A 14,756-nucleotide genomic window follows, 5' to 3' on the forward strand; every position below is an offset into this window, starting at 1 on the left:
TGTGCACACCCGTTCTCCTGACTTCACAGTGAAAAAACTCAGGGCGTGCTTTAGAGCCAACAAACTGCTCCAAGAGCGCAAGGGCCCCTCAGGACACGTGTTCCCCAGAGGGGGCAGCACCTGGGGCCCCTCTGCCGTGAACAGGGCTCCCCATCTGTGCTGCGCCCTGGCCTTCGAGACCCGCCAACACTGCTGTGCCTGGGAGGTGGCGGACCTAAGTGAAAACCCGAGCGATTACTTATAAAACACAACGAGCAGACGAGGGAATCCTGGGACCAGATGGTTGCCCGTGGGAGAAGCGCCACCCGCCCGCCCGCCTTTGGTTTCTCATCACCAAAGGCTTCGCCTTTCAAGTACTGAGCCAATCAAGACATTTCTAAAGATAATCCGTTTTTGATAAATTAGAACACAATGGGAACAGTGTGTGTCTATAATATATATAAAAGTCCAGTTTTAAACTGTGAGCAAGACAGGTGCACAGACCACGTGCGATCACAGGAACCCTGGAAACGGGAGGGCGAGTGGCCCGGAGTTTTCTGCTTCGGCTACTCCAGCCAGAAGGGCCCCGGGCAAGCCTCAGCCCTCGGCACCCTGGGCAGGCGGCTCCTCACCGGCCTCGGCCCGCCGGTGTCTGCGCATATGCCTGTACTTGTCCACGTAGGCCTTCACCAGGTTGCCCACCTTCACGGGGTTGATCTCCCCACTCTTGCTGTGGCAGATCTGGGGGAGTGGGGCACAGTTACCCGGATGTCCCTGCAAACCCGCGTGGTCAGGGATCATGGGGATGGAGCGCTGGGGAGCACGCCATGAGGGACAGCAGGCAGCCTGACGTGCGCCTGCCTGCTCTGCCCCCCTCAAGGGCTGCTGAGGGTCCCACTGAGATCAGCTGGCATGTCCATCTCTCATGTCCATCTCTCAGGGTCTCACTTCCTACCCATGAGCTGGGTTAAACATCTTGTGTCATTTAGCCTCTTTAACTAAAGTCACGAGGACACAGTCATAAGCCCCTCACAAACACCAGCATTTTATACCCCCGAAGCATCAATGAGGCGTGGCTACAACTGGCCTGAAGCTGCGCCCAGGATGTGGCCGAGCGACCCTGGGGCCGGAGCCCCTCTCTCTGGGCTCACGGACCCCACACCCACCTTCTGCACGGCCTTGCGCAGAATGTCCTTGTACTCGTCCTTTGTCACCTCCCTCTTCTGGTAGAAGGGCTTGATGGCCAGCTTCACCTCCTCCACAGCCCGCTCCTGCACGTGCAGCTTCTTCATGTACTAGGGGGGAGGACACTTGTGAGACCACTGGCCCCTGGCTTCCCACCCACCTGCGCCAGTCCCTGGAGGAAGGAGGGGCGCGACTCACCTCCTCGTTCTTGGTCTTCTCCGAGGCTGGCCTGGGAGCAGCTGTTCTCTCCTCGGAGCTGTTGGCAGCGGCGGTGGTCACAGTGGCAGCATGACCAGCCGGCTCTGAGGCTGCAGTCAGGACGGTGGGCACCGGGGCCGGGCTCTGGGCCACCCCGCAGCCCATCAGGGGCAGGCTCCCCTGCAAGAGGAACTGGACCGCGGGCTGGCTGACAGGTGCGTATGGTGGGACACTCGAAGGCAGAGCCGGGGTGGGGGGCAGGTTCAGGCTCTGTACCTGGGCGAGAGCACAGCCCGCTTAGCCCCTGCAGAGCTCAGTGCCCCAGTGCCCAAGGCAACGTGCTCCCAAACCCCACTCCCGAACCACTAAAAGCCCCGGCAGAAAGGGGCTGGTGCATGAGGCCCTCAGCCCCAACCCGGCCCAGCTTGAGTGGCCTGAGCCCAACGCCACATCCCTGCAGGCCAGGCGCCCACCTGAGAAGGGTCAGCATCAGGAAAGCCAGGCTCTGGAAGCACATAACCAGGGGGAGGGGGCTCAGAGAAGGGAGCCTGCTGGAACGCAGCCACGGGGCCCGCGTCCTCGGTTTCCCGGGGCTTCTGCGGCCTGTGAAGCGGCGTCCCTGAGGGCCAACACAGGGGGGTGGGTGCTCTGTGGCCACGCCAGAAGGCTGTTTCCTGGCTGGAAAATTCCAGAAAAGCATCCCAGCAGCAAGGACCACAGGTCAGGCCGTGGCCATCTCCCTGCATGACCAAGGAGGCCCGTGAGCCATCCAGGGAGAAGACTCCGTGGTGGTCGCTCTGAGCCATCCTCGTATCCCACCCCATTGCCCCACCCCGCCCAAGCGCCTACTCACGCAGGCCTCTGTCCTCAGCCGGGGCACCGCTCTCCACCTCCTGGAGGTCCCAGGTGACTCTCTTCACCAGCGCCTTAACCCGCAGCAGGGGGTTCTGAGAGGGACCCTTCTCCTTCCCCGCAGGCGCCCCGCCCATGGCTTGGCCTCCCAGAGCGCAGGGAGCTGTGGCTGCCTCGGCCGCGTCCTGCTGGAGCAAGTGCTCCTCTCGAGGGCCCTCCATCCTGGGGAGGGGCTGCACCACATCTTCACCGTGGATCCGAGACACCTCCCTGCGGATGATGGCCACGGCCAGGCCAGCGTCATGCTGCTGGCCAGCCGGGGGCCCAGTGGGCTTGGGCAAGAGGCCTCGCTCTGGGGAGGAGTCCGTGCTCTCCGGGGAGGGCGGGGAGCTCATGTCATCAAGCTGCATGAAGATGGCTTCGTTCGAAAAGTCCTCGAAGAGGTGCCCCGCCTCCACGGAGTCACCGTAATCCAGATCCTCAGGGGGGTACTCGGCTGGCACCTCCAGGACTGGGGGGACCTTTGTGGGGGGCTTGTCGGCCTCGGACCCCTCCAGCAAGGCGTCTGTTCCTGCCAAGGCCAGGGGCCTGGCCGGGGGCTCCCTGTCCGGCCTGGGCTCCCCCTGGGGAAGGGGTGCCGGAGAAGCCTCTTTCGGAGCCAACTTCCTCTCCGGGGAGCGGGGGCGGGGCCGTGGGCGCTTCTCACGGGACCGAGGCCGCCGGTGCTCCCGGGGCCTGTGCTCGGGGCTGGGTGACCTGGACCTACGCCGCCTCCTCTCCCAGGAGCCTCGCCTGTCTCGGAGCCGCGCGGCACTCTCCCTGTCGGGCCGCTCCCTCCTCTCCCGGGGGTGCCTGGGCCTCCGGGCTCTCTCCAGGCTGCTGTGGGGTGAGCACTCCCTCCCCCGAGACCGGGACCCCGACCTCCGCCTCTTCTTCCTCCTGCCCTCGCGATGCTCGTGGGAGGAGCTGCCGGGGCTGCCGGAGCGGGAGCGGGACCTCCGCCGGCCTCGGCCCCAGGAGCCCCTCCTTCTCTCCCTGCTCTTGTCCTTGGCCTTCCTCCGCTTGGTGCGCTCGCGGCTGCTGGAGCGGTCGCTGGAAGACCTCCGATCCCGGGCCTTGGGCCGGTGCCTCTTGGCCTGGTCCTCACCTGCCGGTGGCGACGCAGACCGCGAGCTCCTGTCCCCCGAGTGCGACGAGCGGGACCCTGAGCGGGCCCTCCGGTGCTCCCTGGTGGCGACCCTCGGCCTCTGGGCTTTCTTCCCACCGCGGGAGCTGGACCTGGAGCGGGAACGGGTGGGGGACCGCAGCTCCACGACCCTGTGGGTGGTCGCGGGCAGGGCGTCCGGACTGGGTGGGGCGTCCGGCTCCACCGCAGTCACACAAGTCACCGTCCGCCCCTCTGAGCCAAAGAAGGAGATGCGGGGTGGTGGGTCCTCGTCCCCCCAGGGCTCTGGCGGGGACGGCCTCTGTGCTTGTGCCACGGGCTCCTCCTCGCCCTGGAGCTCGGGCAGGCCGCAGGGCCCCTGGGGGGGCTCGGGCTCCTTCCCCATGCCGGTCTGCACCGTGTAGGAGGTGACGCAGCGCACGGGCGGCAGCACGGGGGCCTTGGGGCTGTCAATGGAGATGGTGCGCGTGATCTCAGAGGGCAGGAGGCCAGAGCCCGGGTGCTCAGGGCTGCTGCTGGCCGAGCTGGAGTCAGAGCCCGTGGGGTTGAAGGGGTCATAGATCTCGCTCTTGAGCTGCTTCGTCTTCCTGACGGAGAAGAGGGGCACAGGGCTCTCTCTTCTCTGCACCTTGCTGTCCACAGGCCGGAACGTGTTGCAGAAGCCGGGGCTGAGGACTCTGCCGGAATGGGCTGTGTTCCCAGGAATGTTGATCCTGAAGCTCTCGAAGGTGGAGCCGACACCCTTCCCCCGGGAGGGGCCCAGCGGGGCAGGGGGCTGGGGGCCGCCCCCCGAGCGCGTGCTGGGCTCCTGAGCGCCCCTGCTGCTGGGCTCACCCTCCGCCCTGGCGCCACAGCCAGGCTGCCCGGGGCCCTCCCTGCCCGTCAGCCGGCTGATGCAGGAGCTGGGAATCTCGACTCTCTGCCCGCCGGCAGGGACCTCGCCCACCCGCCTGTCGTCTCTCCTGATCTTTGGTATCCTGGGGAGCTCGGAGATGTCCGTCCTCCTGGGAGCTGGTCTCGGGGCCTGTCCCAGCACCGTGCTCTCGGAAGGCGAGTTAGAGCTACCATTCGAGGTCTTCAATGCCGCAGACCTAAGAGGCGGAGGGTGCTTGCTGTCGCCGTTAAATCGGGGGCCGTCACTTTGTTTTAAGCTGGGTCCGCTCACGCTGGACAAGGTCTGAGCCTGGCCTGACTGAAGGGTCACCAAGGAGTCCAGTCTCACAGCTGCCCCCAATGTGAGCGCAGGGACATGGGCGGGGGTGGGCGGGGCCGGGGGTGTGCCTGGGGTAGCCCTGCCTGGACAGCTGGACCCCAAGCTCTCTGGCCCGCTTCCTGACTGAGTCTCTCTGGGCTGCAGGCAGGCCCCAGACCTGGCGCCTTCTGCCCCTCTGGATGGACCAACTGAGTTTCGCTGAAAAGAAACTGGCGCTAAAAGACAAAAGGCAAACAGCCATCAGTCCCCACCCCCATCCTTAAAAAGCCCCACCCTTCTCAGAACACCCTCAGAACACTCCCAACGGTTACAGGGCACAGGGACGGGGCTGGAGGCTCGCTCTGCTGCTGCCCACCAGCCCCTTCTGCTTCATACACTATCTTCACGCTATCTGTGGATCAGAAGGAGCCTGAGCCCGTGATGGACACTTGAAAACAGGGTAGCACCCCAGTCTACCAATGACCACGCCCATGCAGCCTACCCTGCCCTCCATGGCCAGATCCCCCCAGGCCCGAATCCCGCTGGGGCCCAGATCTGTGGAGAGGGCTCCACGCTGGTTCCTGGGGCTGTGAGAACAGACGGCAGCTGCTGACAGCAAGGAGGGCCTGTGGGCTGCCTGGTAACTCCCCCAACAGATGTGTTATCAGAAAGCGATGGGACAGGCGTCTTCAGTCCCTCAGCACCCTCACCTACACTCGGAAGCAAACCCTAGAACCGCTGGGTCACACCACACGACTGTCCCTGGAGGAACGCGTGTCCCCATCTCCAGGCGCGCAGAGGTGGGGACGGCGGGCCGTGCGCAGAGGCTCCTCACCTGCCCTCTTGGCGCTGAGGGAGCCATCGCGGTGGATGACGATGTCGGCGCCGTTCATCATCAGGAAGCTCTGGCCCGACAGGATGCTTCCCAGCAGGTCAGGGCCGGGGTCCGCATCCACTTCCGGCTGGGGCGCCATGGCGGGAGCGCTCCTCCTGCAGGGCAGACCCAGCGGTCATGGCCCTCCTGCCCACGCGCCTCCACACCCAGGCAGCAGGCAGTGTTCCCGAGGGGAGGGGTGAGACCCACCCGGCAGCTCGGACTAAAGGAAGATGGGGGGGGGGGGGGGGGTGGAGTCGTCCAAGGCTTTGGCCTCGGCTCCACTCACTGACAGGCAGGAGCTCGTGAGCAACGCCGACTGGTAGAGTTGGTTAAGTCTTTCTTTTGGAGGGTCAAACAGAGAAAAAGCTTGGCTCCCTGCCCGGCCCCTCCCTGCTGTGGGTTCTGCAGCAGAGCTAGGCACACGGAGGCAGCCTCTGGGGTTGTCACCTCATCCCTGTGCCCTTGGCTTGGGACTGGCCGCAGCACTTCCTCAACCAAGAGCCAGAGGACAGGCCACAGGAGAGGCCGTGGGGGCCAGGTGGCAGAGCGCCAGCCCAACATGGAGCCTGCGGTCCTTGTACGCCTGGGGACCCACCCCGCACCACCGCCCCGGCCATCCTGTCCCCCAGGACACACCTGGAGAGCCCCATGGAGACGGGCCTGGCCACAGGCTGGTGCGACCGCAGGGCTGACCGGGACAGGATCCTCCTCTTGACGCTCAGAGGGGAAGCAGGGCTCGGAGATGCCTCTTCACTGCTGGAGGAGGACACATGCCAAAGGGCACGGGGTGACCCTGCACATCGAGGCCCAGGGAGCCACCCCCCAACCTCTCAGCAGCGCGTGGCACAGGTGGGCTCAGCACTACCCCCACGGCAGCCCTCGTGACTCAACAATGAACCCAGGCCCCGTGCAGCGGTTTTCTGTCAGCAGCTGCCCGAGTCTCTGAGCGGGGACGGGGTGGGGGACAGGCGTGTGAGTTAGATCTTTCTCCAAATTAGGGGACGAGTAGGTACAGAATTCTGAGAACAACTCGGAAGCAGGAATTTCACAAATGCGAATTCTGAGGGTGAGCCATGCCTCCACCAGGAGCGACATGCCCACGGGCCTAGGAAAAGAGCGAGCCCCCCCAGCTCCCCCTCTGCAGTCACCTGTCGAAGGGGTCCAGCTCATAAGGGTCTCCAAACAGGGAGAGGGAGGCTGCCCCGATGTCTGCACGCATCAGCCCCAGAGAGGGGTCTGCAGGCTTGTACACCGAGGGGATGCAGGCTCCATGGGCTGGCCTGCGGAGGCCCAGCGTCCGTGCGATGCGGGAACGAGCTGTGGCTTCATTCTGAACCCAGGGGACAGAGGGAGAAACACTGATCCGCAGGGCTGAAATCTACAGCCTCCATTCCAACTAGGAATCCGCAGCACCAAACACGGCCGACCGAGTAGCCACAGTCCTGCAGCCTGAGGGTCACGTGTACTCATCACACGTGAGGACCCCGCCTGGGCCTCACCCCCACCCGGCTCACACCGGATGCCGGCACCCCAGGGAACAAGCGCCCTGACGGGTTGTAGCCCAGCCCCTTGCGCCCCCCGCGGTCCCAGGAGCCGCTCTGCGGGGCCCAGAACACATCTTGTCTCAGCCCCACCTTCAGTCCGTGCTGCAGAAACGTGCCTATTTATCTGTGAACCTCTAAGTAATTATAAAAAAAGGGTCCTTCTACGACTCCCACTATCTACCCACACACAGGACTGAAGCTCGCCCAGCGTGATCCCCCATCCGACGCTACCTTTATCTTCTTCCCTTTACTCTTCTTCACGCGGCCCTGGCGTTTCCTGGACCTCGTCCCCGAGCTCCTGCTCTTCACAGATGATCTGGACTGGGTTTTCTTTCTTCCCGACACTTTCCTCCGTCTTCCTACAAAGAGCACATTGACAGCACACACTTCACCGTGCGCCCCACCCCAGGTGTCCCCCCCCAAGACCCAGCGGATGACAACTGTCCGTCCCGGCCTGGGGCCTTCCTCTTTTTATTTTTTTTTGTTATAGGGTTTTACATACTTCGCCACAGAGGAGGGGAGGGGGAAGGCAGTGCAAAGCAAAAACAGAGTAGGTCTGAGCCTACTTTGATTTGCAGACCTCATTATTAGAACCAGCAGATTATTTTACACAATTATGAAACAAAATTAAATTAGAAAACACAAACCCTAATAATCAAAAGTAAAAGGAAACACTGGCTCCCAGCTCTGTATCCACTTGGTGGTCTCACCCCGGAGAAGCACTCTCCCAGAGGCCTGGAAACAGACGACCTCACGGTACGTGTCCAGTAAAACGTATCCTGAGGATTACATTGCAAACCCAGCAGCGTTCCGTCCCCCTCAGCCACCCTGGGGCGCTACGGGCTGACTGGGGACGAGCCATGGCAGCCACAGGGCGCCCTAGTTCTGTGATGCTCCAGCACCCCCGAACTCTCGGGAACCCCAGCACAGAAACAGCAGGTTCCGAGAAGACGTGTGCTGTTAGAGCACTTCCGCTGCACTTGAATCTGTGATCTCGCGATGAAGCTAAAAGCCCTACCTGATCTCCACTGAAGGATGCTACAAGCAGCTCGGGGGTTCTGAGAACTGCTCAACAAAGGAAACAGACGGAGGCGCCAGCGAGCCCGTGCTGTCCACGGAAACTGCACTCCTGGAAGCAGCCCGTCAGGAGGAAGCCTCTCCTTCACCTCCTCCGTCACTTCATGGATCTGAGACCTGAGCCCCGGGGCTGCCTGACTGTGAACAGAGAGCCTGGCGGAGCTGCCCGCTGGGAGGACCCCCAACCCCAACCCAAGCAACCCTTCAAACACCCCACCAACCCAACGAAACGCCCACCTGCACCTGAGCCAGCCTCGGGGCTCCAGCCGCCCAGCCGGAGCAGGTGAGACCTGCCCGCGAGGGATGCGCCAGGATAGGAGACCCCGCATCAACCCCAGTCAAGAGGACACAGAGACACTTAACAGGCAGCCACTAGTGCAGCACAGACCTCCTTTGGCTCGAGATGCAAGTAAACTATTTTTTAAATTCCATCACAATTTGTGACACAATTAGAACTTTCAACACCGACCAGCCATTCCACCGTGCTGCGCGATTATTGCTCATCTCCTTGGGTGTAACAACGGCCTCATTGTTAAATCAAAAGAGAGACTCCCTCTTCCAGAAACATACTGTGAGACACTCAGAGGTAAAATGAGGATCTGCTTCAAAATAACAGAGGGGGAGGGGGTGGAGAGAGACGAAGCAGCCCCGGCCAGGAGTCGCCAGGCCATGGCAAGACGGTCACAGGGTGCTGTTCCGGTCTCCCTGCGCTTCCACAGTGTGACTACGTCTGTAAAAAGTGCGAAACATTGGGCTTCTCTGGTGGTGCAGTGGTTAAGAATCTGCCTGCCAATGCAGGGGACCAGGGTTCGAGCCCTGGTCCGGGAAGATCCCACATGCCGCGGAGCAACTAAGCCTGTGCGCCACAACTACTGAGCCTGCGCTCTAGAGCCTGTGAGCCACAACTACTGAAGCCCGCGCGCCTAGAGCCCGTGCTCCGCAACAAGAGAAGCCACCGCAATGAGAAGCCTGCGCACCGCAACGAAGAGTAGCCTCCGCTCGCCACAACTAGAGAAAGCCCGCGCGCAGCAATGAAGACCCAAAGCTGCCAATAAATTAATTAAATAAATAATTTTTTTTTAAAGAAGTGTGAAATATTCACGGCAAAGATGTAACAGCCAAGCGTGGGGGCCACTCGGGACAAAGGGAGAAGTGAGCCCGTCTCTCCAGGAGCTGCAGCACCTCCAGCTCTTATCCTGGGACGGGTCTGTGAAATGCAAGGGAGCAACTGCTGGGACTGAGAAGTGAGACCCTGGACATAAGAGGAGATCCAGACAGAAAATACGAGAAGCAAAACCTCTCTCATCCTGAACTTCAAGGCAGTGATCAGCGTGACCTCGGGGTACAGCTCCTGGCTCCATCCACTACACGGGGTTGCGAACCAGGACCGCCCGCCGGCGGCCCTCGGGTGTCCTCTCTGTGCTCAGCTCTTCGGGGGCGAGGGCTCTCCGGGAGCACATATGCGCTCGGCACCTGGCGGGGCCACGCAGGGCAGCGGAACCTGACACACACACGCCCGCTGGGGGTGGGGAGGACGAGCGTGGGCAAGAACGCGGCGCAGCTGCAACGCACACGTTGCTGATGGGAGTGCGGGGGTGAGTCACCTCCAACACACGTTCACTGGTTGCACCTAGTCTACTGCTCTCTACCGACCCAGAGCAGCGGAAACACCTGCCTGCAGGAAAGATACTCACAGCAGCTTCATTACAGAACCAACCCAAATGCCCGGCACAGGCAGGTGGACAAGCTGGGGTGGTTCGTGCCGTGGCATGTTCCTCACCAATAAACAGAAATTAACCCCAGACACCCACTACACAGGCCCCCAATCACTCTGCTGAGCAACAAACCAGAGCACACGCTCAAGACCTCATGAGTGAGAACCGAGGATGGCTAGCGCCAACGACAGGACGGCAGGTGCCTGGAGGGGCTGCCTGGGGAGCGGGGGCAGCGGCTGGAAGCCTCGTCGGTCTCACCGGGAACCATATGCCCAGAGTGGGTGTGCTCATCACAGAAAACGCATGTCTCAATAATGTTGATTTTTAAAAGACCACAGATTGCAACCCGCTGAAAGAAACAGGAAACCACATCTACTGGTTTAAATGAATAGTCAAGGAGAAAAAGGAAAGCTCTTCTTTGGAGAATTCCAACCCATGAATATAAATGCAGCACAGACCCAGAAATCGCCAAGGATGTTAAACTGGGGTGAAAGCTTCTCCCCAGGCAGGGATGTCGACTACCAAAGAAAAATGGAACTTACTGGGACAAAATTACCGAGACTAACACAGAAAAGGACTAGAAAACGTGAACAGCGCCCAAACCAGCAAAGACACTGAATTAATCATTTTAGCTGTTCCCACCCAGAAAAGCCAGGCATGGGGCTTCACCTGTGTGTTGCCCAATTTAGAGAAAACATTGCGAATCTTCCACAAGGTCCTTGGGGACTCTTCCCCGATCAACTTCGGGGAGGCTCTGTCACCCTGATGCACATGCAGGGCGCTGCTGCATAAACAGCACCCTGGGGGGTTCAGAGGGAAGGACCAGACCCAGACCCCTGGGCCTGCAGGGCCTTCTGCGTGATGGTCTGCGGAAACCAGGCTACAGGAATGGCAGCCACCACTGGAAGCCAGAGACCGAGCCAGGCCTACCTGCTTTCCTCCTCCGACGGGCAGGGGCTCGCCGCCCGGGGTGCTGGTACACAGCTGTGCTCAGACCAGCGGCCACAGCTTCGATGGTCTCGTCCAGCAGAGGAGACATGAGGTACCTCGGGACGTGCTGCACAGCACGGGACGGCGCTGGTCAGGGGGGCCGGAGCCGCCTCAGGCCCCTTGAGGGAGCCCCAAGGAGCCCCCTGAGCCCCCGGGAGGCTAGATGCCTCAGCCTGGCAGCAGCAGACATCAGGCAGGCTGCTGGGGGCTCCCCAAGGGCCCAGTGGGAAGTGGGGTCTGGGAAGGCCTCCCGAGGAGCAGGCCGGGCAAGGATGCAGAACAAGGAGGGCTTGCGGGCCTCAGAGTGGAGGGCGGAGGTGCCAGGAGGGACTGTGGGCATCTGTGGTGGGGTCCCGGGACCACATTCCCCATGAAGTCCTCTCAGCTCCTCTCAGTTCAGTACTACGGCCTTGGCAGGTGACAGCTGCAAGGCAGGGGACCCCCGGCAGCTTCCACGATGCACCCACGGGCCGGGCCACCGACCACTGGCCGGACCCGACTGTCCAGCACCCCCAGGGCCAGTTCTCCACTGCTGCCGCCGCCTCAGGCCCACTTGGCTTTGTTCCCTGCACATGGCCAGGATGCGAGGCCACCAGCACCCACCTGGATCCTCCTGGCTGTGGAGATCCGGTTCCGGTTCACCGTCGCTCGGACCCTCTCGCTCTGCCGTGTCCTGGCGATGGCCCGGGTCCTCCCTGCGTGTGGCTGAAGCCGGCTGGTGGTGGGCACTACGTCGGCCAAGAGCAGGGAAACCTCCTCCTCGCTCACGGGACCTGCGTCTTGGAAGAAAACACCCTGGGCTGACGTGCACTCCGCTGAGCCCTGGCCCTGGTAGGAGGACTCTGGGAAACGGGGCACAGGGGGTGTCTCCCTGGAGCTTGGGCTCCTAGACCCCCATCAGCCAACCCCCTGTCTCCAGCCCGTGCCCCGCCCAAAGAGTGCAACCGAAAGCCGCCCCTGCTGGAGAGCCGGACGCGATCTCCCTGGGACGAGGGGCCGGCCCCACAGGAAGGGTCCGGACCACCTGAGGGGGGGCAGTGTGTTACCCGCAGCAGGGGCGGCCCCGGGGGCAGCACATTCCGGACAGAACCACTCGTCCACTGGCACCTCCTGGAGAGGGGGGTCCAAACACTCCATGTGGTACCTAGGAAACGAGACGGTGTCCCCAGCCTCACTGTCCCAGCCAAGTGAGCCCTATGACAGGTCTCCTGACAACACACCCTGCTGTGATCTCGTGGCCCCCCAATCCACGTGTGGAAGCCCTAACCCCGCAACGTGACGGCACCTGGAGACGGCCTGTGGGGGTGATGAAGGTTAAGTGAAGTCATGAGGGCGGGGCCCTGACCGACACAGCGCCCCCTCCCCGACCGTGAGCTCTGCCAGGACTGACTTGGATGCCCCCACCCGAGGCCAAGGGGGAGTCCGCCTGCTCAGAGGGCCTGCGCGCTTGGAGCTGCAGACACCTGTCTTCTCACTCTCCCACCGGCATTCTGGGTGGACGGACCCCCACCGCAGGCTTCTGGGCATCTCTGCCCTCCAAGGGGACCCTGACGGCCGCCAAACTCTCCCCAGGGGACGTACCATCTGGAGGGACAGAGCTAAGAGAGCGGCAGCTGGACCCTGACGGCGGCGGGGTGGCAGCCACCATCCTGGGAGGCCAGTCTCCGAGGAACTAACACCCCGCACGGCAGCGCCACCCAACAGCGTCTGCTCTTCAGTTGCTGGAGGAGCCACCGCTGGCGTGGGCCGCCGGTGCCGGAACCCTCCAAACTCCATCCCAGTGTCCGAGATGGCGCCGAGCCAGGCCAGGTGGAAACCAGTGCCGAGCCCACACTGAACACCCGAGCCCAGGCTGGACTCGGCTTTGAAACCCAGAACAGCCCCATGATCGCCCAGTAGGACCGGCCTGCAGCGCTCACTTGAGCACAAGGATGACCTCCTCCCACTGGGAGAGCCACAGCCATGTGGCACAGAGAGGTCCTCCCTCGAGAATAAATACCGCTACATAAAACACAAATGGGGGAACTCCATGGAGGTCCAGTGGTTAGGACTTGGCAATTTCACTGCCAGGGTCCGTGTTCAATCCCTGGTCGGGGAACTAAGATCCCAAAAGCCACGAAGCACGGCCAAAAACAAAACCAAGGTAAAACCCCCCACAAATAATCTGTACCTTGCTTCATATAACAGTGAAAGAACCTGGCATATTCATGTATCTATGGACAGGCTTGTGAGTTACTCATTTAAAAATGAGTAACAGGGCTTCCCAGGTGGCACAGTGGTTAAGAATCCGCCTGCCAATGCAGGGGACACAGGTTCGAGGCCTGGTCTGGGAAGATCCCACATGCTGCAGAGCAACTAAGCCCGTGCGCCACAACTGCTGAGCCTGCGCCCTAGAGCCCGTGAGCCACAACTACTGAAGCCTGTACTCTAGAGCCCGTGCTCCGCAACAAGAGAAGCCACCGCAATGAGAAGCCTGCACACTGCAACAAAGAGTAGCCCCCACTCGCCGCAACTAGAGAAAATCCACGCGCAGCAACCAAGACCCAACACAGTCAAAAATAAAAACAAATAAATAAATTTATATTAAAAAAAATTTCAGTTGCAGCTCCCATTATTAAAGAAAAATGAGTAACAGTGATCTTAGACTTGTAGACTTGTGACTTTAGTTGAAAGACTTAACTGTAAGAAAATTTAGCTAAGGGCAAATATTAGCAGTGAGGATATTCAGAAGCATACGAATCACTATATTTTTTATCAGTTTTAATGTTTTAGGTCTATCACAATTTTTATGTACTTGTCTTATCTGTTAAATTCAAGCACATAAAAAAACAAATAAATTTATAAACATACTTTACAACAAAAAATATTTTTGCAGAAGTTGCAAAAATCCCCAAGTCACTGTTAAAACTACTAAAATTGGGGCTTCCCTGGTGGCGCAGTGGTTGAGAGTCCGCCTGCTGATGCAGGGGACACAGGTTTGTGCCCCAGTCCAGGAAGATCCCACATGCCGTGGAGCGGCTGGGCCTGTGAGCCATGGCCGCTGAGCCTGTGCGTCTGGAGCCTGTGCTCCGCAACGGGAGAGGCCACAACAGTGAGAGGCCCGCGTACTGCAAAAAACAAACAAACAAACAAAACACTACTAAAATTGAAACAATTTTTTTTTTGGCCACACCACGCAGCATGTGGGATCTTAGATCCCTGACTAGGGATTGAACCTGACCCCCTGAACTGGAAATGTGGAGTCTTAACCAATGGACCACCAGGGAACTCCCTGAAACAGAACCTGATATAAAGAATTAACATAATCAAGGATTGTAGGCTCAGACAAGGCAATCCCAAGAAAGAACTGAGCTGGAGGTGTCACCCTCCCTGACTTCAGACTATGCTACAAAGCTACCGTAATCAAAACAGTACAATACTGGCTCAAAAACATACACACAGAAAAATGAAACAGAAAAGAGAGCCCAGAAATAAACCTACACTTACATGGTCAATTAATCTACAACAGAGGAGGCAAGAATATACAATTGAAGAAAGACAGTCTCTCCAATAAGTGGTGCTGGGAAAGCTGGACAGCTTCATGTAAAACAATGAAATTAGGATACTTTCTCACACTATATACAACAATAAACTCAAAATGGATTAAAGACCTAAACATAAGACTGGAAACTATGGGACTTCCCTGGTGGTGCAGTGGTTAAGATTCCGTGCTCCCAACGTAGGGGGCCTGGGTTTGACCCCTGGTGAGGGAACTAGATCCCACATGCATGCCGCAACTAAGGAGCCAGCGAGCTGCAACTAAGGAGCACACGTGCTGCAACTAAGAAGCCAGTGAGCCGCAACTAAGGAGCACACCTGCCACAACTAAGGAGCATAGCTCCCGCAACTAAGGAGCACGCCTGCCCCAACCAAGACCCAGCACAACCAAATAAATAAAATAAATATTTAAAAAAAAAAAAAAAAAAAAGACTGGAAACTATAA

At 59.9% G+C, this 14,756-nt stretch overlaps 1 protein-coding gene across 25 annotated transcripts in view; it reads right to left on the reverse strand.

Annotated features, from left to right (window-relative positions):
- Positions 1 to 369: 369 nt before the first annotated feature.
- Positions 370 to 14,756, reverse strand: part of PHRF1 (PHD and ring finger domains 1) — a 28,271-nt gene continuing 13,884 nt past the window's right edge. For 5 of the 25 annotated variants that reach the window (XM_033861535.2, XM_033861530.2, XM_033861529.2 and 2 more), the window contains 12 exons: positions 11,821 to 11,918; positions 11,378 to 11,553; positions 10,715 to 10,841; positions 7,224 to 7,351; positions 6,597 to 6,778; positions 6,085 to 6,204; positions 5,407 to 5,561; positions 2,216 to 4,807; positions 1,836 to 1,981; positions 1,363 to 1,638; positions 1,146 to 1,274; positions 370 to 720 (listed from right to left, as the gene is read on the reverse strand). In XM_033861535.2, coding sequence (XP_033717426.1) covers positions 577 to 720; positions 1,146 to 1,274; positions 1,363 to 1,638; positions 1,836 to 1,981; positions 2,216 to 4,807; positions 5,407 to 5,561; positions 6,085 to 6,204; positions 6,597 to 6,778; positions 7,224 to 7,351; positions 10,715 to 10,841; positions 11,378 to 11,553; positions 11,821 to 11,918 — 4,273 coding nt within the window. In that variant the 3' untranslated portion in view covers positions 370 to 576. Of the gene's footprint in view, positions 721 to 1,145; positions 1,275 to 1,362; positions 1,639 to 1,835; positions 2,103 to 2,215; positions 4,808 to 5,406; positions 5,562 to 6,084; positions 6,205 to 6,596; positions 6,779 to 7,223; positions 7,352 to 8,010; positions 10,685 to 10,714; positions 10,842 to 11,377; positions 11,554 to 11,820; positions 11,919 to 14,756 lie in introns of those variants that run through there. The other 20 variants (XM_033861534.2, XM_033861531.2, XM_033861532.2 and 17 more) reach the window with 16 other exon arrangements.

This window comes from Tursiops truncatus, chromosome 8, assembly GCF_011762595.2.
Source record: "Tursiops truncatus isolate mTurTru1 chromosome 8, mTurTru1.mat.Y, whole genome shotgun sequence".
In the NCBI taxonomy this organism is placed as follows: domain Eukaryota; kingdom Metazoa; phylum Chordata; class Mammalia; order Artiodactyla; family Delphinidae; genus Tursiops; species Tursiops truncatus.